Source organism: Ananas comosus, linkage group 14 (genome assembly GCF_001540865.1).
Source record: "Ananas comosus cultivar F153 linkage group 14, ASM154086v1, whole genome shotgun sequence".
In the NCBI taxonomy this organism is placed as follows: Eukaryota; Viridiplantae; Streptophyta; class Magnoliopsida; order Poales; family Bromeliaceae; genus Ananas; species Ananas comosus.
Window position 1 is genome coordinate 4722228 of NC_033634.1, and position 26583 is coordinate 4748810.

The 26583-nt window shown below is 34.2% G+C and overlaps 2 protein-coding genes and 1 long non-coding RNA gene across 3 annotated transcripts; 2 read left to right on the plus strand and 1 right to left on the minus strand.

Annotated features, from left to right (window-relative positions):
- LOC109720416 lies at window positions 7476-10996 on the plus strand. Its single transcript, XR_002218915.1, has 3 exons — window positions 7476-7620; window positions 9418-9539; window positions 10158-10996. It is a non-coding gene; the product is annotated as an uncharacterized LOC109720416 (long non-coding RNA).
- Window positions 11220-14558, plus strand: LOC109720413 (receptor-like protein 12). The gene has a single exon (XM_020247505.1). The coding sequence runs from the start codon at window positions 11491-11493 to the stop codon at window positions 14407-14409; it is 2919 nt and encodes a 972-aa protein (XP_020103094.1). The 5' UTR covers window positions 11220-11490; the 3' UTR covers window positions 14410-14558.
- LOC109720131 (transcription factor bHLH30-like) lies at window positions 16172-19482 on the minus strand. The gene is made up of 2 exons (XM_020247020.1): window positions 19115-19482; window positions 16172-17023 (listed from the first exon to the last, which is right to left on the minus strand). Exons 1-2 carry the CDS (start codon window positions 19415-19417, stop codon window positions 16544-16546), a joined length of 783 nt encoding a protein of 260 aa, XP_020102609.1. The 5' UTR covers window positions 19418-19482; the 3' UTR covers window positions 16172-16543.

Genomic DNA, 26583 nt, shown 5'->3' on the forward strand with positions numbered 1-26583 from the left:
AAAGAAAGGTACATACAAATATGACTTAGCAGTTGTCATTTTCAAAAAATTTAACATTTTATTTAATATATAATTAATTTATTTTTAAAAAAAGTTCAATATACCATCTAAATGGTACAAAATTCTCTCACAGTAAAGCAACGTTTACACAAATTGTCTAAATATTTGTACAAATAGTACAACATATGTGCCGTTTATATACATATTGCATGATTTTTATAATATATTTTAATATATTATATTATATGCGAGTAATATACTATATTATTTGGAATTTAGTATAAACATCATGTAACATTATATAAATTATGCAAATGTTGCACTATTTTCACAAATATTATACTTTTTAGAAGGACAGATTACACAATTTGAAAAGATATTGTACCGATATTCCATTCTTTCTTCTTTGTTTATTATTCAAAATTTTTATTTATATGTTAGATGAGAATTTCGACTCCCAAGAAAAAGGCAAATGTAATAATAATTTATCAGTTGTTTTTTTCAAGATATTTAATATATATACTTTTTATACATTTTGAAAGAAAGGTAGTTTTGTCAGCTTTTTAAAAATTAAACCGAATCTGCAAAATCTAAAAGATGACCTATTTTTACAAAATCTCAAAATTAGTGAATTTTTTATGCAAATTGGCCTTTATTCAATGGTAAAATATTTATTTTCTAATCAAGAGGGATATATTTGCAAAATTTGCAACTTTTGAGGGATATGTGGTAATTAAAATTCTGTAGGGCTAAGTATGTAATTTCATTTCTTTATAAGGATAATTTCATTTTTTTTATAAGGACAGCTATGCAATTAATATTGACACTAGTGAAGGGATCCGCGCATTGCGCACTTCAATTCCCCAAAAACAAATAAATAAATAAAACTAAAAAAGAACAACATAAAAAATAAAAAAGAATAAAAATAGAAGAAACTGAAGAGAAAACTGATACTGCAGTAAAAGTATAGAAATAAAAGTATAAGAATGATTAAAAAAATAAAATAATAAAAATAATAAATTATATTTATAATATTGATTTTTTTTTTTTGAGAGATAGGTAGCACACTACCCGCTTCTTTTATTTTATTTAGAAATAAACTTAGCTAGAAATGTGAATCAACTAGGATTCAAACTTAGGTCTCGGGTACCAACCACCAAGCCCTTTGCCGCTTGCTCTAGGGACGGTCGGTAACATCGGTAAAAGTTGAAGAGTAAAATATCATATAGTTCATAATTTGAGTAAAAAATTATAATTAATTAAAGTTTGAACATTAAAATATCATGTGCCTCATAGATTAAGCTAGAAATTGTAATTTATTAAAGTTCAAGAACTAAAATATCAAGCATTTTATAGCTTGAGGACCAAAAGCATAATTTGTCTTTTTATGTTTTATTTTTATTTCAGATGAAGATATAGTTGAGTATTGATCAGTTTTATTTAATTAGAAATTTTATTCGATAAAAGAACATGTTAAACTATCTAATAAATTTTAGAATGCCTAATTGTTAATATTAAAATTCAACCAATCATATTTTAAAATCCTATAAGATTTTAATTGTAAAGTTGATCGTTCATCAGGTTATAAGTTTGACATTAAGGGCACGTTTGATTCGCCCTTTTTCACCAAGGAATCAGAATTGGAATGAACGATTCCGTTTGTCTGTGTTTGGTATGCGGGATTTCCATTCCGATTTCGATTCCCGGATGAATGGGAATTCCCCCAATTATCCCTTTTTTCAATCCGGTCTAGGAGGCTGGATTGAAAATTGAATTCGGGCAGAATGGATTTTGTTCGAATTAAATTTAACTTTTCAAATTTATTTTTTAATTAAAATATAAGTTTAAGTTTAAAAATTATATTTATAAATTTTAATTTTAATTTGAACTTAAATTAAAAATTAAATTCAATCAAGCATTTAAATTCTAATTTATAAATTTGAATTTAAATTTAAATTTAATTTTTTTATTCAAATTTTATTTAAAATTTAAATTAAATTTTATTTAAAATTTAAATTAAATTTATGGATTCAAATTTAAATTAAAATTATAATTTTAAGTTTGAATTTGAATAAATCAAAATTTAGTTGTCACATTCCGGATTACTCGTTTTCCCGGGCACGCTAACAGACCCACCGTATATATAGAAATTTTTTCTGTATACGAAGTGAAACAGTAAAAGTACCTGTAATCAAACAATACTACAAACAGTAATATAGAGCTGCTAGAAAACTAAACCATATAAAAAAAATAGTGGTTCAATACATACATATCATCCTAGATACACAAATACTCGCTCTGGCCAGATACAACATCTGTATGTAAAGGACCAAAAACTACAACTACCTGTAGCTGGTATTCCTCTAGCTCTGCGACTCATCTGGAAGGGCTCTAACTCGCAACGCCCTTGCCACGATCAGTCTTGATAGAAGTAGCAGCCGGAACAGCAGGCTCTTCAAAACTAGGGATAACAACTGGACGTAAGAACTACTGCAAAAAAAAAAGTCATCGGTGGGTACCGCTCTCAAACTCATCGGTTCACCCACCAAGTCTATGGATAAAAGTTCAAAAATAGACAAGAAAGCTGGAATAAATCTACAGCTATATGCCACTATTCTATTATAATCCAACACTACTATCTGAGAACGATGTCATCTCAGACCCAATCTCACTAAGAACTGTAAACATACCCGTCCCAGGGACTGTGAACACACCTATCCCGACCGGTTGCAACTATACAGCTACCTCCACACTGAGCAGTCCGTGGAGAGCAAGTCCAACCTGCACGAACGACATCAACGCAAACGCACAGCGTCCGTCTCCGGAGTGGCACTCGTGGGAGCTATCCAACCGAGTATGCAAGCGTATCTCTGTCGAACTCAATCAGACTCTCACAAGCCAAAGTCTAGTAAACAGGGTCTAACAGGTCTAACAACCCAACTTACGTGCCCTTGGCACAATCTGATGCCAAAACAGCAATTTGGGTCCACCGTCAACCCCGACGGCATCCGACAGTCCGAAACAGTCTAAACTCTGCTGTAAAAATAAGTTCGGCATTCCAACACGAGCGTAAATGTATTTTAAACTATTCTGGGTATCCACCGCTAATAAACTGCGGTGGTACAAATAAACTACAGCTCCTAAGCTTTCCGCGTATCAAATGTACACTAACAGCGTGGATACCATCCGCGACAGCTTCAGAAGCTATCCGAATATCACATGCGCACTAACAACGTGGATACTAGGCACAACGGCTTCAGAGCTATCTGAGTATCAAATGCGCACTAACAGTGTGGATACGAAGCACAAAAGCTTAAGGAGCTAACCGATAGTTTATAGAAAAGACTATGTAGAACCTACAGTTGAATATTATCCAAGCTCGGCATCCTAGCACGAGCGTAAATGCATTCTAAACTACCCTGGGTATCCACTACTCTGAAACTGCGGTGATACAACAAACTACGGCTCCTAGAGCTAAATCAGGTAGTTTAAGCATATGACGGGGTAAAATTGCTGGTTTTCTCTTAAGTCAAATTCCAAGTCCAACATGTATAATTTATCTAATTACTACAGCATGCTCCAAATTCAGATTTCATTTAACATTCTAATCAATGAATTCGAGCTAAAACCTAATATACAGAAGCTGAAACTATACATGTCTACTATGCGTATGCTTAGGAGGCAAAACCGATGATTAATCCACCTCTAGCGCTAATCCCTGGCAGCGAGGAGGTCACGAGGTTGCTGAAGATCCTGCCAAGTCCAGCCGAGATCACTCAAGTCTAGCAACAAAACTTCTCCAAAGCTTTAAACACAAAAACTATTCAATTCCATCAATCAAATGCAATTCAGCCCCAAAGCTTACTTTTGATCAATTGTAATGCTACTTTCACCTATAAATCTCCAAATCAGGTGAGAAAAGCTCCCAAGGCAGTGTACTAAGATGAAATAATATCCTCTGGTCCAAAACCAATATCCCCCAAGATCTAAACACAAAAACATCAAATTTGCAGCAATAACCTCAAATTTCAGCACTTAAGCTTACATCCACCAACTACAATGTCAAAACTCACCTAATCACCTTCAAATCAAGTGAGAAATGTCTCAAATCCAGTGAACAATGTTGGAATGAGCTTCTCTGGTTCAAAATCCCAATTCCTCCAAAACTAGCATCAAGAAAATTCAAAAATCATACAATCAGCTCAATGCTGCCAGCAGCAAAGTAAAATGAGGAATTGACCAAGCTAACCTCAATCAAAATCTGTCAAATTGGGCTCCATGGATTCCTCATGAAGTCTAAAATCCAACAAACCAAGTTTCGTGAAAAACGGAGCTTCCTACATCGCACACGAGCCGAAACGCCGATGGTAGCTGCTAGAAAACTGCTAGAACAGTACTCCTCAATGAAAACTTGGTGAACTTGAGCAATTTTGGAGAAATTAGAGGGGTTTGGATGCAAAATGGCATTCACTGTGAAGAGAGGGAGAAAAGAGATCACAGGGGTCGAGTTTCCCCTATTTATAGTGTGCTGGAAGGATCCAAAAAGCCTCAGGAACAAATGCTGCTAAACTGCACTATTGCAGAAAAATCGAGATCTTGGCGCCTTAAACCTAGTTCTGGGCACCGAGAACTTTCAGCCTGTATAAACAGTACCTCGGTTTCTCCGTCCGACGGTCTGCTACACCACTATCTGGTTCCGGCGGATCTCACCTACCACACCCCACGTGTCAACACAATCGATATTCACGATGTAAACTTCCAGACCCACATCTGGGCGCCCAGAACATAGGATCCAAATTGGCTTCCAGTTCTGCTCAAATCAGCACTCAAGTTCTGGACGCCCTAAACCCAATTTCTAGGCACCCTAAACTAGAGCACTCAAGATCTGGGCACCCTAAACCCATTTCTGGGCGCCCTAAACTGGCAAAACTCAAGTTTTACTTATTTGAGTGCGCCGAGTCCATTTCTGCATTCATTTCGGCAGAAACGACTCCGACTCAGTCCGACACTCTCCAGATGTGTCGATCAATCACTAGTACTGTAGCCAATCCTATCCAAAACTCTGGAACACTACATTAGTTTTATATTTTGAATTTTCGTTCATTTTCAAATTTTAATTTTTTAAAAAATATATTTAAAATTTTGACATCATTTAAAAAGTTTAACGCAAATTTTTAATATTTAATTTTCAGTTTGAATTTAAATTAATATATTATAAAGATAAAATTGGCATATTAATTTAATTACTTGTCTAATATTGAACCATACACCGGCAACGGACCGATTCAGGTGGCGAACCAAACAGAATGAGATAATGAATCATTTCAATTCAGTTTCCTGCTTTTTCCCAATCCGATTCATCTCTTCTTATCAATTATTCTTCTTTTATCAATTTCCTCTGCTCTTTTAATTCTTAAAACATTTAATATTTTTAATTGATAGAAAACCTCTCCTACACTTGAATATAGTAAAAGATATTCACCCATTAACAGATTCGCTTTGCACCACCTGACAGTTTTTATTAGTCTTTTTAATAGCTTATTATAATTGTTTTCCACACAGAACAAGCGCACCACCGCGGAGGATTGCTGCGGACTGCTGCTGCTTGCCTCTGGGTGTGGTCGGCCTGCAAACGCGTCGTGGGGGGTGGGGGGGACTGTCCACGCGCAGGAAGGGCGGTGTTGCGGGGCCACAAACTGCTGCTACTTGCTGGCTGCAGAGAAGGGGGATTGCCCGCAAGCGTCGCGTGTGCGGGGGGGTGCGTGCGCGCGAGGAGTCGCCCTGCAGGGAGGGGGGTTGCGAAGCCATCCGTTATCTCTCTTCTCCATTAGATCTGGCACGGATCTAAAAGTAGATCCAATGGAGGAGAACTTATGAGTAGTGCAGTTACTATACTCATAAGAGTATAGTAACTACACTCTTCTATATATATCCAATCTAATCTATTTAATTTATTGTTCGTTGGCCAGCTCGTGAACTAGCTTGTGTTCGGCTCATTCATTAACGAGCCGAGCGCAAGCTGAATTTTTCAGCTCAATATTTTAACAAACTAGCTCGTGTTCGGCTTATTTATTAAATAAGCCGAACACAAGCAGGCCCCAACTCGCTTGTGTATGGCTCCTTGACACCATTATTCTAGGCAAACCAAGCAAACCTACTGCCNTAGTCTAATTTTTCTCTTTTAGTATAAAAATTTAAAATATATACGTATTTTTTAAATAGTTTATATTGTACGTATTAAATATAAATTTTAATTTTATAATATTGATCAGTTAGATATAAATTACATAATAAAACATAAAAGAGCGATGGATGAAGTTTAAATTAATTACTTATTAATATATTTAGTTGTGAAAATTACATGAAGTATTACTTAAATCTGTACTAAACGGCGCATTCAAATTTTAAAGCCAATGTATCATTAACTGACTTAAATTTAATATATAAAAAGATTAGATAGTAAAAATAAAATTTTGAAAGGTTGGATAGCTGAGTCAAAATGGTTCGTAGTTTAGAAAAATTCTGTATGTTTTTACTTTAATTTTAATATAAAATTTCAATACCATATTTATAGTTATATAACTGATCAATTTTATATTTAAAATAGTTTAGAATATCTAAAATATGATTAATCGACTTTTAATTTCAACAATTGGGCATTCTAAAATTTATTAAATAGTTTAGCATATTTTTTTCTCAAATGAAATTATCAATTGAATAAAACCGATCGATGCTCAATTATGTCTTTGTCTGGAATAAAAAGGATAAATTAACATATAAAAAGGATAAATTAGGCTTTTGTTTTGCAAACTATAAGACACATGATACTTTAATCCTCGAATTTTAATGGGTTATATTTTTTTGCTGAAAGTATGAGACACCTGAAACTTTAGTTCTCAAACTTAAATGGGTTGTAATTTTAAACTCGAGCTACTACTCTTATAAATATAATTTATTATTGTTATAATTTTTCTATTTATATTTTTTAAATTTTTTTATTCTCTACTGTTTTTTTATTTTTTATGTTTCTAGCTTTATTTGTTTCTATATAATCGATCTGCTGCAACGCGCGGTTGCCTCTGCTAGTAATATATGAAACTTGCAATTCATTAATTTATATATATATATATATATATATATATATATATAGTAGGGCTATTGTGCTGTTAGAAGTACAGCAGCCTTTGTGCTCCTAACTGTGCTCCTAATTTTCTAACCACCATTAAGTTTGATGGATGGTTAGAATGAAGAGGGAAGAGATTTTGAGGAGAAATTGAGAGTCTCAATTTCTCTTCTTCTTGAATTTCTCTCCAATATTTCTTCACTCTTTCATTCCAACAATCCATCAAATTTGATTGGTGGTTAGAAAGTTAGGAGCACAAAAACTGCTCGACTACTGTGCTATTAGGAGTACAGCAGTTTTTGTATTTTTAATTTTCTAATCACTCATCAAGTTTGATGGACAGAATGAGAAAGAGAAGAGATATTTGAGAGAAATTTAAGGAGAAGATGTTTGCAGGCCTATGCTCGGAAATCGAAAAGGACAAGAAAAGACTCGGCGATTCCGATCGAGAGCAGGAGATGATGGCGAGGGCTCCGATGGTGGAGGACGTTTACGAGGTACTATTTGGATTCGATTCGAGTTGCAAATAGATCGCTTCGTTGTTTAATTTTTGTCTTATCTTAGGGTTTCAATGTATGAGATCATGTTTTTTTTTTTTTTTTTTTTTCTGTGCTAATTTTGCCGAGTAATTCGTAATTTTTGTGCAATTTGCGCCGCCCAATAATCTGCTTCTTGCGTATAAACCCATCGACTTTGAACTCAGGAAAGGGGAATTATTGGGTAAATTTATGTATACAGACCCCTAAATCCCTAAAATTAGGTCAAATGATCTCTAGTCTTGATTTGAGCGATGTTAGTCGATTAAATTGGATAATTTTATAAAATTTTATTGGTGATTCCGTTGAATTTGTCTGCGTTGATGAGTTTTTAGAATACTAAACTGAAGCAATTAACAGCTAAATCTATACTAGTTAATAGAGCTACTGAATTTAACAGAATTTTAAACTTAACTAACTAGAGTAACTTCAAAATAAATGGATGTCGAAGGAGCGTCAATAATAAAAAAAAAGTTGAGCAAGTTCCGTTCAAAATGGCCTATAGTTGAGGGGGTTGGAGTACCTTTTTTTCTTGAATTATTGCTTTCATAGGGTGTTTCCATTCATATCATTTGCTGCTCTCAATATTTGGCGATTGGTGCCCGAAAATCAGAAATCTAATCCGATGAATGTGATCTACAACATCTAAATTGCTTATGTGCAAAAAATTATGAGTTTTATCATGTAGTGCGAAAGATAATATAAATTGAATTACAAAGGAAATCGGTGTCCAAATTAACAATTATTGATATGTAGGTCTTCTAAATGTTTTGGAAGAGATCCACGGATTAATTTCTGATTTACGGCCTCTTTGGTATGGTTTTGAGGGAGTTGCACACAAACAATGCGATAAGAGAAGCTAGGAGTTTGAATCTTGTGATCTTATTAATAGTATTAAATAATTGTAAGTTGTACATAGAATATCTTGTGATTTATAAACTTGTGTCACGTTTAGATGTAGTGGAATTGTATTAAGTATGTTAATTTTCACTTCGCTGATGTCTTGCAACATTTGAGTACTTGTAACTTGTATGTGAGTGAAGGATGCTTAGAAGTTGTGAAATAAGTCTTATACTAATTAAAAGCTCACTAAAAATATACGGGGGTTACCCGAACTATAGGCTATTTGTAAATTGCTACCAAAATTTAAAAGTTTAAGTTTGAATACATAATCTTTTGAAGTTCCCATTTCAGAGCCTCCTTAGGCGAGCCTAGTCGGGTTGCTAGTTTACTCAGGGGAGTTGGGTTCAGATTGAGCCTCCTTGTTGCCAGGTTGGGTCTGGTTCGGGTTTGGCCCGTATTGATTTACTATGCCTCAACCTGACCTGATTGAGCTGCAGGTGGGTCTTGTTCAGATTTGGCCGATTTGACCTTACTATGCCTCCTCAGCTCAACCTAACCAAGCCCCCACGAATCCAATATATATATATATATGACACTATCCGTACAAATAGATATGCTTTGATATCGGCACATGCATTTAGTCAAATGTGCTGGTCAAATGGCTTTTTAATTTGATCAAATTTGTGTAACCAAGAAATTTCATAAATATCTACCTTCATTTGAATTTTTATGCCAATTCTTTTATTTATTCAGCGTTGCATCTATCACTTCTGCCAACAATTACCTTTGCCAAGTTATACGTTGGAATCATATTCTGTTTACTTTCAAAACTGCTCCCTTATCGGTAAGGCCTCTTTCAATTGTTGTTTGCGGTTATCCTCTCACATGTATAACCAGTTTGTTTCGTGCGTGCAGACTGAAGAGAAAAAGCAAGCTGCTGCTGATGTTCTCTATCACTAGTTCACTACTCGCAATTTGTCATGGTATGCATTGGGGAAGGAGTTCGACCAACTGATCTCAGGTTGCACCTAATGAAGGTATACATTTATTCGCTTCATTTTTTATTTTTTTTTCCTCTCTCGCTTTTCTTCATCTCCAATTGCACAGTATTGCATTATGAACTTAGGAATAATTTGGATGATTACTGTGTTGTATAAAAGGTTTTAGGATTTAGAATTTCAGGTAGCATAGGAGATAAGTGTTTGCATTCGAAACTAGCTATAATTCTTTTTCATATTTTGTATTTGTGGCCTGTGAATCTTGGACTAAAACTTAATAGCAGAAGCTGGTATAGGCAAAAGCTGATATTGACATCACACCCAACATAGTAAAATTTGTCCTTTCTTGTTTGAGAGGCGAGTATGTAGGTAATATTGCTCCTAATACGGAAGTACACTCACTATCTGCTGCATTTCAACCTACGCCCTATTGAGATGCATGCAGTAGTTAAGGCTTTGTCTAATCCACCTAACGGCACTGTTTAGGTACAAGCGCCCCAAACCAAGCAGAATTTTTGGGTTTTTTCTGTTATACCTACCGTGCAACTCGAGATGCGAACAAACAAACAACCCATAGATTTATGGATTTCTCTCACGTTCTGGGTATCTACATCTTTGCTGATTGTGGAATTGATATATGAATGGGATTGTATGCAGGAACATTCGGGAATGCCTTCATCTTTGAAGAAAGAGCCTTTTCCTGCATCTTCTTCTCCCGATTCCGTAGGTGCATCATCCTCGGGGATGGCGAAAGGCGAGAAAAACAAACTAAGCTCATAGGCTTTTCGCATTGAATCAGATACAGTAGCATCATTTATTCGCGGTAAGAACTATCAAAAAACACCAGAGACGACAAAGTTCTCTATTCCAGCGAGCATCATTATGTAAATAACAGAAACCGAGTCAAAGTAATGCACCAGGTTTGATGCAATATCTGGATCGGTGAGTCTTTTAGATTTTTTGTTTCTTTTAATCTTTTGATATTGTACTTCAAATCGATGTGTGACTAATCTACTTCTCTTCGTTCGGTCAATGTAAAACACTTACATGAGTGATTTCTATACCATCATATAGCCGACAAATTTCACTTTTACATGTATATTATTTCCTTGTTACCCCTTAAAAGCCAGTTTGTGTTTCAATCCTTAGAGATGCCTCATATTTGCATATATACCCCTGAATATTGCGCACATACTCTTAGAAATAGCTCATATTTGTTATTTGCCCTTCTTAAGCCTCTTATGCTGAAAAGGTTGCACTAGTGGAGGAACATATATGCTAAAATGAAATATTTTTTTGCAGAGCAATGCTGGTGGTACACCCCTTTGGGGGTGTAGGATATGTGACTAGCGGACAACACCCCCTCCCTTGGATGGGTGGGGTGTATACAAGAAGCATTTTCCATTTTTAGGGATACAAGTGCCACATGCAGGTTTTGAGGTGTATGCACACTAGTTATGTTGGAGATTATAAGCAAAAACTATTGCTCATGAAGGTTCGCCATGCAATTTATGTATTTTGAAGGGTATATATGCAAAAGCCTCTATATAATATTCTAATGAAGAATGATAATCCTTCAGACATGGCAGGAAAAAAGAAGCCTTTCAATAGTCCACTACATCAACATCCAGGCATTAAGTTTCCTCCGAAAGGGAACCCTCCTATCCCCATACTTTTCTTCAATTAAGTCGAGTATGAGCATATATTAGCGAGGTATAGTGAGTGGATGTTACCCCTATAACAATATTTTCCTTTTGCTTTCTTTTTCTTTGAATTCTTCAATCCTTTTTCTTTTTTCTTTTTTTCTTCAGTTTATGAATTGTGTTTTAATAGCGGGTAGGTCAATGTGGACAACTAAGGCTACTTCATAATGTGGACGACTACGAGTACTTCATCTTGTAGTTCTCTCTACTTGTTCTAATTCAGTAATTCTCTCTGCCTCTATTTTTTTCATTTCGGCTACTCAACTGTATGTTCTCTGACTATTTCGATGGGTTTTTGTCACCTTTCGCTCTTTCTCCCTTTGTTCTTTCTCGTGTCGTCTGTTTCATCCTCTATCGGCAGCGCTACCTTAACTGTGCGATGCCTTCCGGCTGAGGGCTCTATTCTTTTACAATTGAAGCGAGAGCTCTCTAATTCCAACCTCGTATCTTGGCAATATGGAACCGATTGTTGCCGCTGGGAGGGTGTCGCCTGTGACCCCGTGTCTGCTCGGGTCACCTCCCTCGACCTTAGTAGCCGTGGAATTTCCGGTAAGATCGTCTCCACATCTGCTCTCTTCAACCTTACCTCCCTTCACTATCTCAACCTTGCCCAGAATCAATTCGATCCATTTACCCTCCCCGCTTCTGGGTTCGAGAGGCTCAGTAACCTTACCCACCTGAACCTCTCCAACGCCGGTTTCGTTGGTCAAGTTCCTATTGGGATCGCTCACCTGGTAAATTTGATCTCGCTTGATCTCTCTGTCAGCAATTTTAATCCACACATCTTGCTTGATCACTCTGTCAGCTATTTTACTCCAGACACAAGCAATCGATTGATACTTCATGATCCAAGTCTTAGAACTTTGATTGGAAATCTTAGCAATCTGAGGGAGCTCTACCTCGACGGTAGTTTCATATCAAGCGAAGGATCTGACTGGTGTCGTTCTCTGTCTGTGTCGGTCCCTCTACTTCAAGTTCTTAGCTTGTCAGGTTGCTCCCTCTCTAGCCCAATTGATCCCTCACTCGCTCGCCTTTCCTCTCTAACTACTATCGACCTCCGATATAACAACTTCTCTTCCACTGTGCCTGAATCCTTCGCCAATTTCTCCTCGCTGAGTAGTCTTCAGCTCGCATCATGTGGTCTTGAAGGTTTGTTTCCACAAGAAGTTTTCCAGCTCAAGAATTTGACTCTTCTCGACATATCCGACAACCCAATGCTTTTTGGAAATTTACCGGATTTCTACTTTGATAGCTCTCTTGAGATCTTGATGCTCGGCGGCACCCGTTTTTCTGGTGCCATACCGAACTCTATTGGTTATCTCAAGTTCTTGACGATACTGAGCCTTTTCGATAGTAACTTTTCGGGGCCGATACCCTCTGCAATATTCACCCTTACACAATTGCGTTATTTAGATCTTTTGTCCAACAATTTTATCGGTATGGTGGAACTTAGCTCATTTTGGAGCTTAAGGAATCTCGTGCAATTGTCTTTCTCAAATAACAAATTGACGGTGATTGATGGAGAATATAACTATTCCTCCACGTCCTCCCCTCCGATCACCCATTTGTACTTGGCGTCTTGTAATCTGACCAAGTTCCCTACTGCCCTGATGTATCTACCTAATTTGATTGACCTTGATCTCTCAAGCAACCAGATTTATGGCGCCATACCACTGTGGATATGGGAGATTACGGGGAACCATCTTTTGTCCTTGAAGCTAGCACACAACAGGCTTACCAATGTAGAGAAGTCGCTCTCCGTTCTCCCATCTAGTCTAATAGCTCTTGACCTTAGTCATAATATGCTTGACGGACCGGTTCCACTTCCCCAAGCAGGATCTTTTTTTCTCGATTACTCTAACAACCGATTCTCATCCATACCGCCGGACATCTCTTCATATATTAACTCCACTGTCATCTTACAGCTATCTCGAAATCATCTAATCGGAAATATTCCAACTTCGATTTGTGAGGCTGGCTCTCTCAAAGTCCTTGATCTTTCTTACAACAGGTTTACTGGTCTGATCCCCTCATGCCTGATGGAAGGCGGCAACATCTTGAGTGTGTTGAATCTAAGAGGGAACAGATTGCTCCGTGGGACGACATTGCCTAATAATATTAGCCGCGAGTGTTCTCTTCAGACGCTAATTTTGAACGGCAATGGGGTTGAAGGGCCGCTACCAAAGTCTTTGGCCAACTGCGGTATGCTCGAGCTGTTGGACTTGGGGAACAATCGGATAGTCGACAGTTTCCCATTTTGGTTGGGGAATCTCTCTATGCTCCGAGTCCTTATCCTTAGCTCCAACCAATTCTATGGCTCTGTTGAACTTCCTCTGCAAGGTAAAATGAGTGACTACCATTTCCCAAGCCTAAGAATTCTCGACCTCTCCTCAAACATTTTCACCGGTAACATGTCGTGGAGCCTTTTCAAGAATCTTACAGCCATGACGGTCACTAGCTCTGCGGACATGGAAGTTTTGGAATTCAATAGTTCGATTCTTCGGGTATTACGTGATGTTGTTAGTTATCCGACATTTCTGCTTGACTCTTATTATTTTAGTGGTATGATAGTTTCGTTTTATTCTTATCTTGGTACGGTATCGGTGGTTGAGAAAGGGCAGGACATTACACTTGAAAAGATCTTGACAGCATTCACTATGATCGACCTCTCGAACAACCAATTCCACGGTGCAATCCCCGAGGTGATCGGGAACCTCCACTCGTTGCGAGCGCTAAACATGTCGCACAACGCCTTCACCGGAGGAATTCCTTCTGGATTTGGGGGCTTGGCGCAGCTGGAGTCTTTGGACCTTTCTTCCAACCAACTCTCGGGGGAGATTCCAGAGAGCTTGAGCTCCTTGACCTTCCTCGCCTCGCTGAATCTTTCGTACAACTCTCTCGTGGGGAGGATTCCGCAAGGCAATCAATTCGCGACTTTCGCGAATAGCTCATTTGAAGGGAACGTGGGATTGTGCGGACGCCCCCTATCGAAACAATGCAATAGTGATTCGAGTTCGGCGTCTGCTGCACCAGTTTCACCTTCTTTGATGTCCAAACACAGGGCTTGGAAACACAGAGCTGCGATGATCTTATTGTTCCTCTTCGTCGGATTAGGGTTTGGGGTCGGTTTTGCGTCGGTGATTGTGTTTCAAGTTGTTTGCAGAGCTGCAAGAATATGGCTAAACAAACTTTTCATCAGGCGTTAGATTAACCAAGATTGATTCCCCTTCTACTTGATGGTTTAGCTTGATGAATGAACAAGAAAATTTAGTCAAATAAATGAATGCTGATTGTAATTTTACACAATACTTTTGAACAATTACAGAGATATGTGACTTACAGAGTTGTTTGCTTTCGTTTTTGCTGTTCCTTTTTCATCTTATGAATGCGTCAAATAATTGGACTTGCTCGAATTTATTACAGACCATGTTTTCCTGAGACTAATTTTAAGCCTGAATTTATGATCAAACATTTCTAGTTAAACACCTGATCGAGCTTAAATCGCATATTATTCATCATAAAATCAAGTTGGAGATCATAAACTTCGATAAGCCTCAATTAAAGTTGATTCAAATAAATGAAGGTTCTTGATTATTAAGATACAACAAGAGTAGCAGCTCCCATGGAAAGCACTTAACATTAAAACACCTCAACCTTTCTGAAAAAATATGTTTTTTTAATAATTATTATTATTTTGTGTTCAATTTGAAGAAGCATACTATTTGATTTATTTACCCGAAAGGCCAAAACAAATTGTCATACATAGGAGTTGTATGCTACTGTGTTGAGAGCGTATCAAGGGAAGATTTTAAAATATGAAGCCAAAAAGTTATATATACTAATGCACCACTGGCCTCTAAAGTTTATCCCCTATTTAATCCAATTTTTTCTTTTGCTCTTAAGTTCTTACCCTTCATATTTTATTTTATTTCCTCTAAGTTAGATTCCAATCAACCATATTCTTGCCAATTTTAATAGAAAAAGCCACGTCAACTCCTTTGTTCATACAAATCGCAGTCATAATTCAATAGCATTCGGTCAATCCCAGCACTCGACTTTTTTAAATTTTTGAGAAAGCTTGATAGCATGTCCCATTAGTTTACCTTTTATTTGTAAATACACATAATGAATAGAATTAAACTTTTTTAACAAGTTTCAAGTTTCCAAAAGAGGCATGTGGGCGATGTCATGATAGTTGTAGCGACAGGGATCAACATTAAGAGCGGTAAAATTGGAAAAAGATTAGGGACCAAAGTTTTAAAAAGGTGAAAGTTAGAGACCAATTACAAGTAATCTCAAAAGTTGAAAATTTAATTAAAAAAAAAAGGAAAACATATGTGCCTATGACCATTTCATTGAGCGTAATTCTATTATTATACAATTTGAAGAATAAAATAAACACATATTCCTACATAAAAAATAATATTGACGGTCCTCAAATCTCAAAACAAAAAGAAAGATATATTATATAACTAGGCCCCAACCCTAAAAATCAAATGACAAATGAATCAAGCAAGGGCACCTATCAGTTGCCAACTTTAAGTCAAACGAGTAACCAAGGTTTTAAGTGCCCGTCGGTACGGGCTGTATCCACCGTGTTGTACTGTGCCAACAAATTACCAGCACAATACAAATTCCGTGCCGATGGTATAGCTCAAGACCCTCTATTCTTTAAATTAGTAAGTAATTTTCTCAATAAAGTTCAAAAGATATGATAAAAAGACATAAAAAATAGCTAGAATATTTTATTGCTAAAGAAAATAAATATTTAATTCTATTATTCGTCGGCACATAAGAATTTTTTTGACCGGCACGCATCGACTCGCACTGTGCCGTACCATGCCGACAAGTTTCCGGCACGACCCCGTGCCTTGGCGCTTAAATCCTTGCGAGTAACACTCTCTTTGGCCACCTAGGTTACATGCCTGTTAAAGCTCACAACATAGAAAAAAAATATAGAAAAGACGATAAACAAAAACAATCACTCGTACTTTACTCCCCTTTCAACTCCTGTGATCTTGTCCCTCGAATCACATCAATGTACATCTCTATCTCTAAATCCGCCAAACTATAAGCATTCTCTGACACTTTAAAATTTTAGAAACAAACGGTCGTATCACATCGTTCTCTGGCACCTGAGAGACGACATCATTCTCTACCAACATAAACTTTTAGAAACAAATGGTCATTTCACATTACTTTAGTAGTAAAGCACTTTTAGTGCCAGATCTCCTCCACGAAAAGGAAATAAGTACTCAGTCTCACCTTGTTTCACAAATTTCCTACTTAATTATTGGGCCAATGAATTATGTAACACCTCACAATGACACAATGGAGTAATTAATGAGACCCCAACAGCCTCTGCCTCTTGCTTGAGAAGCTGCTGCTGCTGCTGCTGCTGCTGCTGCTGCTTAAAAGCACTTCTGGAGAAGCAGCTTTAGCCAGGGCTTCTTTTAAACACTCTTTCAAAGAACCTAAGCACATGTTTTCACTTCCCTCACCTGTCCCACAAAGTATGAACACATTTTGCACCCTGCCCCCTATACAAGTAATATCTGCCCTTATTGTCCTCAGCCTGAGCTTATGGAATGCTTGGATTAGGCTAGCGAAGAGGTCGGGCCGATCGTCGCAGGTGACCGAAACCCTCATGCGCAGGGTTTCGTCGCCGGAGAAAGTATGGTCTCGGCCACCCTTGTGGCGTTCGACGGTTACTTCGTCGATTTCCGGCGGAACGTTTACCGTTTTGCTTGTATCATTTGCTTTTCTCTTTAGGTCCTTCACTTGATCAACCACTTTGCTTAATAAAGAAGCCTTATCCATCTGCAGTTTAACAACATTAAAGTCACTTTAGATTATATATATTACAGTTCTAGTTTAGAATAATGTTGGACTCTTTGAACACTATATATTAATTTTTGATTGGCAAAAGCCCCTGATCCTTGTTTTCTTAAATAATATGAAACAATCATTTTTCTCTAAAAGCTTAAACTGATAGAGAGCGGCGTTCAAATATATTTATATTTAACACTCTTTCTTATGTTTGAGCTCGAGACTCTTCGCTAGGCTCATGATGTGGAAGAAGTAAACGTAAAATAATTAATAATGCTAGGAGTCTGATATGCCTCAAACTCACACTACAATAAATCGTGCACATAAGGACACTTTAAATAATGACGGGAAACACTGTAAAACGCCGACAAAAATAATTCCGATGCTTATAAAAGTGTCAAGCAAAGAGTCATTAAGTAAATATATTGGGATAAATATACCAACACTTTAATATAGCGTCGGAATATTTTTATTGGTATTTTGTAAAAATATGTTTATTGGCGACGGTTAATTATAGTGTCGACGCATGCCAAATATTGAAGACGCTAGAATAAACCGTCGTCTAAAACATATTTTATTGTAGTGTCAGAACCTCCTGCTCTGATACTATATGTTAAATAATATGAAACCACCGTTATTTTTTAAAAGCTTAAGCTGCTAGAGAACGTTGTTCAAAGCTTTGCAAAAAGTTTATTTCAATGTAGTTATTAGAAGAAGCACTAGTTATTTTTTCTTTTTAATTGTAAAAGCTGTTCAGTAGCTTCACGCTGAAGCTCTCGGTAGCTCGAAAGCTTATTTTTGCTTTTCACTGTAACTAAAAGCTCTAAATTTTATGTTTACCAAAAAAACCTAGCTTTTGCTTCTTGAAAAAAAGATTTTATTTTACTTTTCATCATTTTTAGTGCATCTATATATAGTGATACTATACCAGCACTACAACAATTTAAGGAAGCAACTAAGCAACATCTTAAATTAGTGAATTTATTGCCTGCACCATTACGTGTATATATCCTTACACCTAATGCATTGCCTTTAAAGTTTGAGAATTAATATTTTTTAAAAAATTAAAACCTATATAAACTAAAATAACAATCTATAATATATATATATAAGTTCAATAAATGAAAATGAATTATTATAAATTTTGAAAATCTTTGATGCATCTGATTCGCATTAATTTCTTAAATTATCCTAACTATTAAATGTGGAAACACCAATAGGAAACATATTTATGAAGTTTCCTATTCACCATTAATTATATTCAGAAAAAAAAGGAGACATTCCTTTACTAATTCCAGTATCTGTTACAGTTCTTGGAAATTAATTTGGAGCAAAACTATTGTGCGAAAAATTCGAATACTATGAAATTAGGTCTCAAAATTCGAATAATATATAGACCCAGGATATGAACTTAAATTAAATAGAAAAGATAAAATTAAATAATATTTGAGTTAGTGTTTTTAGTATTTTATATTAAAGCTTAAATTATTAGACAACGGTAATTTAATATTTTTTATTCAACATTATCGAGTCTTAAAATTTTTAACACTCAAACTTAAATTAAATAGCAGAGAATAAAGTGAAATAATGTTCTAATTATTTAAATTTAACACCTACGATATTGTGAAACTTAAAAAATAAATAAAAATATATAAAACTTATCAAAACTATCACCAATTAGCATTTTACTATCTAATCTTTAAACATTTTAATTTTACTAATTTATTTAATTTGAGCAAATTAGTAATTCTTTAACTTCAAAATTTAAAAACGTCCTCTATCTTCACAGATTTAATTAATATATTTTATACAATTTATAAACTATAAATTCATTAAAATAAACAATCAGGCTAAATTTTATATCCGAAGAGAAAAGCCAGAGAGTTGTCAAATCACTTAAATTAAATAGATTAAGATGTTGGACATTAAAATTGGACGAGTTGAAAAGTCATCGAATTACTTAAATTAAATAAATTAAAAAATTTAAGTATTAAGATCAAACTTTTAAAAAATTAGTCAAAATTTGTCCATAATTCAGCTAAGTTTTATATTTATATATATTTAGCTAAAAAATTTACACACCTTGTGAGCATCAGGGATCATGCATCTCAATGTGGAGAGATGGGAGTTGATCCTCTCCCTTCTCCTCCTCTCTGCCTCACTGTGGATCTTTGACGCCCGCGCCGCCGCCACCGATGATGACGAAGACGACGCCGACGAGCACGACGGAGATCCCGACCGCAGCAACGGCCGCGGCGTGGTGGTGGTGGTGGTGGTGGTGGCGGCGGTGGTGGGGCGAGGGAGGATGAGAGAGCCCTTGTACAGTGAGGGGAAGCTCACTACTACTTGTTTCCCTTCATCAGTGGAAGCATAGCACTTAGCCATATTTACACCCAAGTTTTCTACCACCAACAAACAACAACTAGCTCTTTATTAGTTCATCATCTCTCTCTCTCTCTCTCTCTCTCTCTCTCTCTCTCTCTCTCTCCTTGTACATGCTCTTTAAAGAGTCACTACAATAGAATTAGATTATAGCGACACATGTTTGAGACATTTTTGTATAAGTGTCATATTTATGCTAAAACTTAAAAAAAATCCTACTAATGCCTAAATATGAAGTCCAATCCAACTAAAAATAAAATGGTACTCTACTCAACCCACTCCACTTAGCTCATTCGGCCCTATTACAAACAGAAAAGAAAAAGAAAAGAAAAAAAAAAAGAAAAATCAATTTTTATTTTTCCTTCTCCCATCACTCGATCGACTGAAATTCTAGACGAAGATCATTTCCTCTCGTTCTCCTCCGCCACCCCAGCCAACGAGGTAGAGTTTCGACGGTTGCTAGATACTTAAATAAATGTTGGTAAATTAGCAGTACTCTTTTAAATTATAGTAACACTCTTTAAATGTCACTATATATTTAGCGACCCCACATATAGCAACACTTTTCAAAAGTGTCGGTAAATTTAGCCAGCAGCACTTTTTTGACATATACCGATATTTAAAAATGTCGCTATAGACCGTTTTTGTTGTAGTGAGTGGCAATACATAGATATCCAGTGTGTGTGTGTTGTGTGCGTGTATGTGTGTTTGTGTTTGTGTTTGTGTGGGTGTGCGTGTGCGTGTGTGCGCGCGCGTGAGAGAGAGAGAGAGAGAGAGAGAGAGAGAGAGTTGGAACTCCAATTTCTACTAATCAATCTTATCTCTTTCGAAGCTCCTTTTCCCAATCAAAAGTCACCGATTCAACCATTGACATGAGCATAGTATCTTAAATATTTAATTATTATTTTTAATTTTATTATACAGATAAATATGAATATATTATTATTCTAGTATTATGTTCAGTTATAAAATACTAATTTTCAGATTAAATTAATTAGATATAAGTTTTTAAATTTTACTTTTTGTGAGACTAATTTGTGCTAATTGAAAATAAAATTAATTAAGTTGATGTTGAGCTGTTGGATTTTAGTATAACCTCGTAAAGAAAAAAAAATCGGCTAGTTTGATTAAAATTACACTCTTTCATTAATTCGGTAGATGAACTGTCAGTTCAAACGGTTTAGAATTATTTTTTGACTTATCCGGTTTAGAGGGTTGAATCGAACCGATTTACAGGCAGGATAACGTTTGGACGTTTAAGTTATACGTGCATTACTCTTTTCTCTCGTAATGCGTGGGTTACTATACTTACCTGCATCTATTCGTTGTAATGTGCGGATTACTATAATAGTTTTATAATATTTTGGAACGTGACAGACTTGCGCTGCATTGGCTTCCAAATCGTATTTAATAATTTTAGGCCGTGTCTGAATTGTTTACGGGATAGTCATTTCTTCCCAGCAACTTGTTTGGCTTTACTTTTCAGAATCAATGACTATATCGACTGTCATATCTGTCATTTGAGAGAAATTTCTAAAATATATGTAAATTTTACACTTCTCGCTCATTTAATGACCCACAATTTTTCACTAATTTTATTATTATTTATAATTATTAAAAAATCTAAAATATGATGTTATTAGCCATTAAGGTGTGCAGATTGCCCTTTTTTTTTTGAAAAATTAAACTACTTATTAACTGTGCATAATCTGACTTATTAAATATATTTTAAGATATATTCTTAGCTATCTACATTTTTACTTTTTTTTTCTTGAAAAATTTAATATCTCTGTCACAGTATCACTAGGTATACTTAAATCATTCACTCCCCAACCACCCAAGTATTTTCCACACATGTTTTCATTAGGAAGGTCTTCTTGGACTAACATGCTGTAGTGGGGCCCATCATTATGAGGGTGGAATGATTGACTGGCCCTGTGGCCATGGGAAAGCACAGTCATGAAACTATTGCCTTGTGTAGCCTCTTTAGATAAAAAAAATTTTGCTATCTAACATTTTTTTTAAACAATATTCTTAATCTAGTCTTATTTTTATAGGTTAGAAAAAAAAAAAAGTTAATAACTTTTATATAGGTTAATATGTTAAATGGGTGGGAGATTATTTTTTTCTCTGCCCTCTCCTATCTCTCTAATCTAGTCTTAGTTTTTTCGCCTGGAGCATTTTTGCCTATTATGTTCTTTCTGTTTGTAAATTTTACATATATAATCCGTTTTCTTCTCTCTTATATCTATATCATTACGAATTCGCACTGATTTTGGACGACTCTTTTTTGACCTCCGCATAAACTCATTTGGAATTAAGGTAGAACCAGAATATAGTTGTCAATAATTCCTATCTGGTATGAGATTAAATCTAGAACATCATGTTATTGTTAGTGTCTCAACAGAGTAATATTTATCAACAAAAGATTGGTAGTCTATTACATGTATAGAACAAGTTGTCAAAATATGATAGTAAAAATAATGATAAATTTTAACTTCTAACATGTTGGGGAATAGGAGAGGAAAGAGGAAAAAATAATTTTCCATCCACTTAACATATTAATCTATATAAAAATTATTAACTTTTTTTTTTTCTAATTTACAAAAATGAGGCTAGGTTAGGAATATTTTTTAAACGAAGGCTAGGTAGAGAATTTTTTTTTTCTTTCAAAAGGCTAGACAAGGCAATAGTTCACAGTTATGTACTTCTACTGCACCGAGAAAGCTTACTATATCATATTTGTACCGTATCATCAGTAATGAGTTAATTATTTATCTCTTCCGAAAAAAATATATAATAAAAATATTTTTCTATTATCATGATGGGCGGAGTGAATTCAAGAAAAACAATCTCTTTATTACCGTGATGGGACGGATGAATCTAAGAAAAATAATTTTATTAATTAGAGATGTTGCTTTAATAATATAACTAACACATTATAGACTTTTTCCTAATACACTTAATACCCATCAACATTTTGATTGTCACCAAAGTCTTCTCATAACAGCTGCATCTATTTCAACCTATAAATATGATACCCCTTAAAAAAAAAATAATGAAAAAAAAAGAAAAAGAAAAACACACACACACACACACACACACACACACACACACACACACTTGAAAGCCATGTTACCTATGATAAGGGTAAAGTAATTAAGAAGGGATACAAAGGCCTCTCTGTCGTTGTCTTTAATACTTAAACTTTCGAATTCAATAGTTAATTTTGTTAAAATTGATCTAAAATATTTAAAGTATTTAATAAAATAAGTTTTACGATTTTTCGATATTATTTTTTTAGTGATTATAAAAAATGGCTCAAAAGTTTGAAAATAAAATTTCACAAAAAATAATAATAGGACAATAAATTTTAGATTAAAACTATTGACCTTATTTTATGTAGTATATATAAAAATTTTCTATCAAAAAATTACTGAATTTGGATATTTTTTATATCGTTGAACTTACCAACGGCTAATCACAACCATTAATTAAAATTATTAATTTGGAACCCTTCAATTACGAGATAAATTATATAGAAAGTATAAAATTTATTTTCTAGATATTTTGAATACTCTAGATTAAGTCTAACGAAACTGATTATTGATTCAGAAGATTTAGTATCAAAAAAAAAAAAAAAAAAAAAAAAAAAAAAAAAAAAACTCGATAGTATGGAAGCCAACGTACTTTTAAAAGCACACAAGCCTGAATAGCCGGATGAAAATATAAATAACTTACCAAAATTTTATTTTGAAACTACCTAAATTAGAAAATTCTAATTTTGGTATAGCCTCGAAAAGCATATTACCTCTGAGAAGGGTAAAGAAAAGAGGGATAAAAATGTATAAAACCTACCAAAATTCTTTTTTAATTTAATTTAACTATTTAATTTTTTAGATTTTAATTTTAGTATTTAACCTTTTAATTTATATGATTTAAACTGTTTGATGATTTTTTAGTACAAAATTATATTTAGTCATCATTTAATCTTAAAAGTGTAAGAGTTATTTAACAGTTTTAATCAAATAAATTAAGAGGTTAATAAAATTAAAATTGTGCAAGATTGGATAGTTTGGATAAAAATATTTACCTTCGATCAGTAAGACTACCAGTTAATTGTTCCTACATTTCAATTATGTCCCTAATCTTCTAATGATTTTAATCTTTAATTTACTAAGTTTCAATAGAGTTCCGTACTTCTAATTATTACAATTAGATCCTTAATTAAGATCTCGTTTGGATACATGAATATCTTACTTGTTACTTCTCCTTGATTTGGTTAAAAAAATGTACATTTGATGACTAAATATTTAAAATGAAATATCATATTCAACTTTCAAGTCATTTTTAAAATTAAATTATCTTGCGGAAGAAACATGTTATCCAACCAAATCAGAGGTAGCAAAATTTTGGAATAAATAGAAATTAATCTCCTTAGTTATAATTATGTGCCAGAAAAACTTTACCCGTTTCGTTTATTTCATTTAGAAATAAACAAACTTAGCTAGAAATGTGAATCAACTAGGATTCGAACTTGGGTCTCGGATACCAACCACCAAGCCCTTTGTCACTTGCTCTAGGGACGGTCGATACCAAAAAAGTGTTGTTATATATATTGATATTTAAACAGGGTCCAATATTTTATACTTTTATCTCTTTTTAATAAGATCTACCGGATCGTTAGCACCGATCATTAATCACAAAAACTAGAATTATTAAAAAAATACAATCAATTCACATAAAACATACAGATACAGTGCCCATCACGACACCAACCTTCCGTCATTTCGAATATAACTCGATCACGACACCAACCCGCCCCTAAACCTACAAACAGGATGTTGCTTTTTATGGTATAAAAGCTATAGTAGGGCAGTAACATGCTATCCACAACTTTATGGTAATGAATGAATAGCTAAATAGTTCCTGCAGGTCCCATAAATATCGCATAGTATATTGCATAGGCTCTATGGAGGCTCCTAGCTAGCTAGCTAGCTTCTTTGGTTTTTTCTTTGCTTTTTTTTTCTTTTTTTTGGCTTTTGGCTTTTGGCTTTTGGCTTTTGCTCTTCTTTTTCTTCTCCTCCTTTGGTTTTTGTTTGGTTGCGTGGGAAGAGGGGGGAGGGGAGAGGGGAGAGGGGAGGGAGGCAAGAAATCTTTATTAATAATGTCGTGGAGTGGAGTTAAAAGATATCAATCTTTTGACGTACGTACGTAGCCTCCCTTAGAGAAAATGAGGTGTTGGTACTTAATTGGTAGGGCCATATCTAGCTATCATGGAGCATAATAATAATAATAATAATAATAAGGAAAAACTTCAAAAACATCCCCTGTGATTTCGTAGTTTCTCACTCTGCCCCACTATAATTTAAAATGTATCAAATTGCCCCTATGTGGTTTCGTTTTTATCTTTTCGGTAGCTTTTTCGTTAATATTTCATTAAATTATATACAAAAAACTTCAGATACCCATCTAGATTTATCAAATATTCACTTTAGTACCTTTTAATTTTAACTTTATCACTGATTTAAGAAAAAAACATAATGAAATTGATAAGAAAAAGAGAAAAAAAAACCACAGGGGGCCAAATTGATACATTTTAAACCACGGGGGGCAAAGTGAGAAACTACGAAACAACATGGAAGGTTTTTGAAGTTTTCCCTAATAATAATTATTGGAAAAGGACACAACTTGTGTCTCCTTATTTTTATTTTTTAAATTTTTCAAAAAAATTAATTGTCATACAATTTTCTGTAAATACACAAAGTAGTAAATATATTTCTTAGAAAATTAATTTTTTATATTTTTTTCTCTATAAAAATCTTAACATTTTCAAATATATCTTTACTGTTAGAACACGTTTGAAAAATATAGTTAACTTAATCTTGGTTAGTGATTACGATAAACTATTCTTTTTACTTTGGTGACGGTACCTAGAAAAAAAAANGTTGAAAATTTTTAAAAGAACATTTCTGTATAATTCTAACAGTTGAGACTTTTGGAGAGATATATTTGTGATGGTAAAAATATCATTACGTTTATCTTCTATTTACAAATAAATAGTGCTCTAATGGTATAACAAGGGTAAATATGAATATGACTGGACTTTTGCAGCAATAAATATAAAAAGTTGAACTTTATTAGGGATATATTTATTTTTCAATATATTTACATGGAGCTGTTGAAATTAATCTTTTTTTAAACCAAATTTTAGAATGTATCTTAGTAAAAATAAGATTAAATAAAATAACAACAAACCAAACTTTTCTAGACTATAGACAGTTCTAAGTCAACAATCTAATATTTCAAAATTTTAATTTTATTATCTAATATTTTAATTTATTTAATTTAAATCCGCAAATGATACTTTGGCTTTAAAATTTAAATTAGTTACTTCTTTAATAAATTTATAGTTGCAAAATTAAATAAAATATAGTAACTAAATCTGCAAAATAAACGGTTCAAATTTTGAAATTAATGTGTTGTTGTACATTTCAATTCTATCATTCACTAAATTATAATTATTTCTATAAATAAAAATTAGGTTATTGACTTAAAATTATAAAATGAGTAAAGGGTATATAGATTCGTGATACACTGACATACAAAAAGATAAGCTAGATGCAAGCAACAATATTTATTTCAAGTTAAAGAATAAGAATGAAGCATAATAAAAAGTTTAGGGACTTAAATAAAAGCGTCGCCCCAATATATTTCTATAAAATTTTCAACTTTTTATATTTTGTCCCTCAAAAATATCTACTCTCTAATATACCGTTTTAAAAAATTTCAATTCTTTCAAATAAACCCTTAAAATAGGAGTATCTAGGGAAGAAAAAATTTTTAGAAATATATTTGAAATGTAGGGATAAATAAGACATTTCACTAGTTTGTAAGGGTACATAAGCAATTTCTCTAAATAAAGTATATTTTGAAGTTAGTATCTCCATGTTTGAATTTAAAAGTATGAGACCATATATAATAGTTCTTTTGGATTTTATCTGACGAATAAATTTTGATAATAACAAATAAATTTTAGATTTACTTTTGTCATATAGTAATTTTAGATTTTAATTTGTTGAATTTGAAATGACTCAAGCTGAATCGAAATTGATCAAACATAATCATTTAATCTAATTACTCAAAATGCTCCGGAGAAGATCAAATTA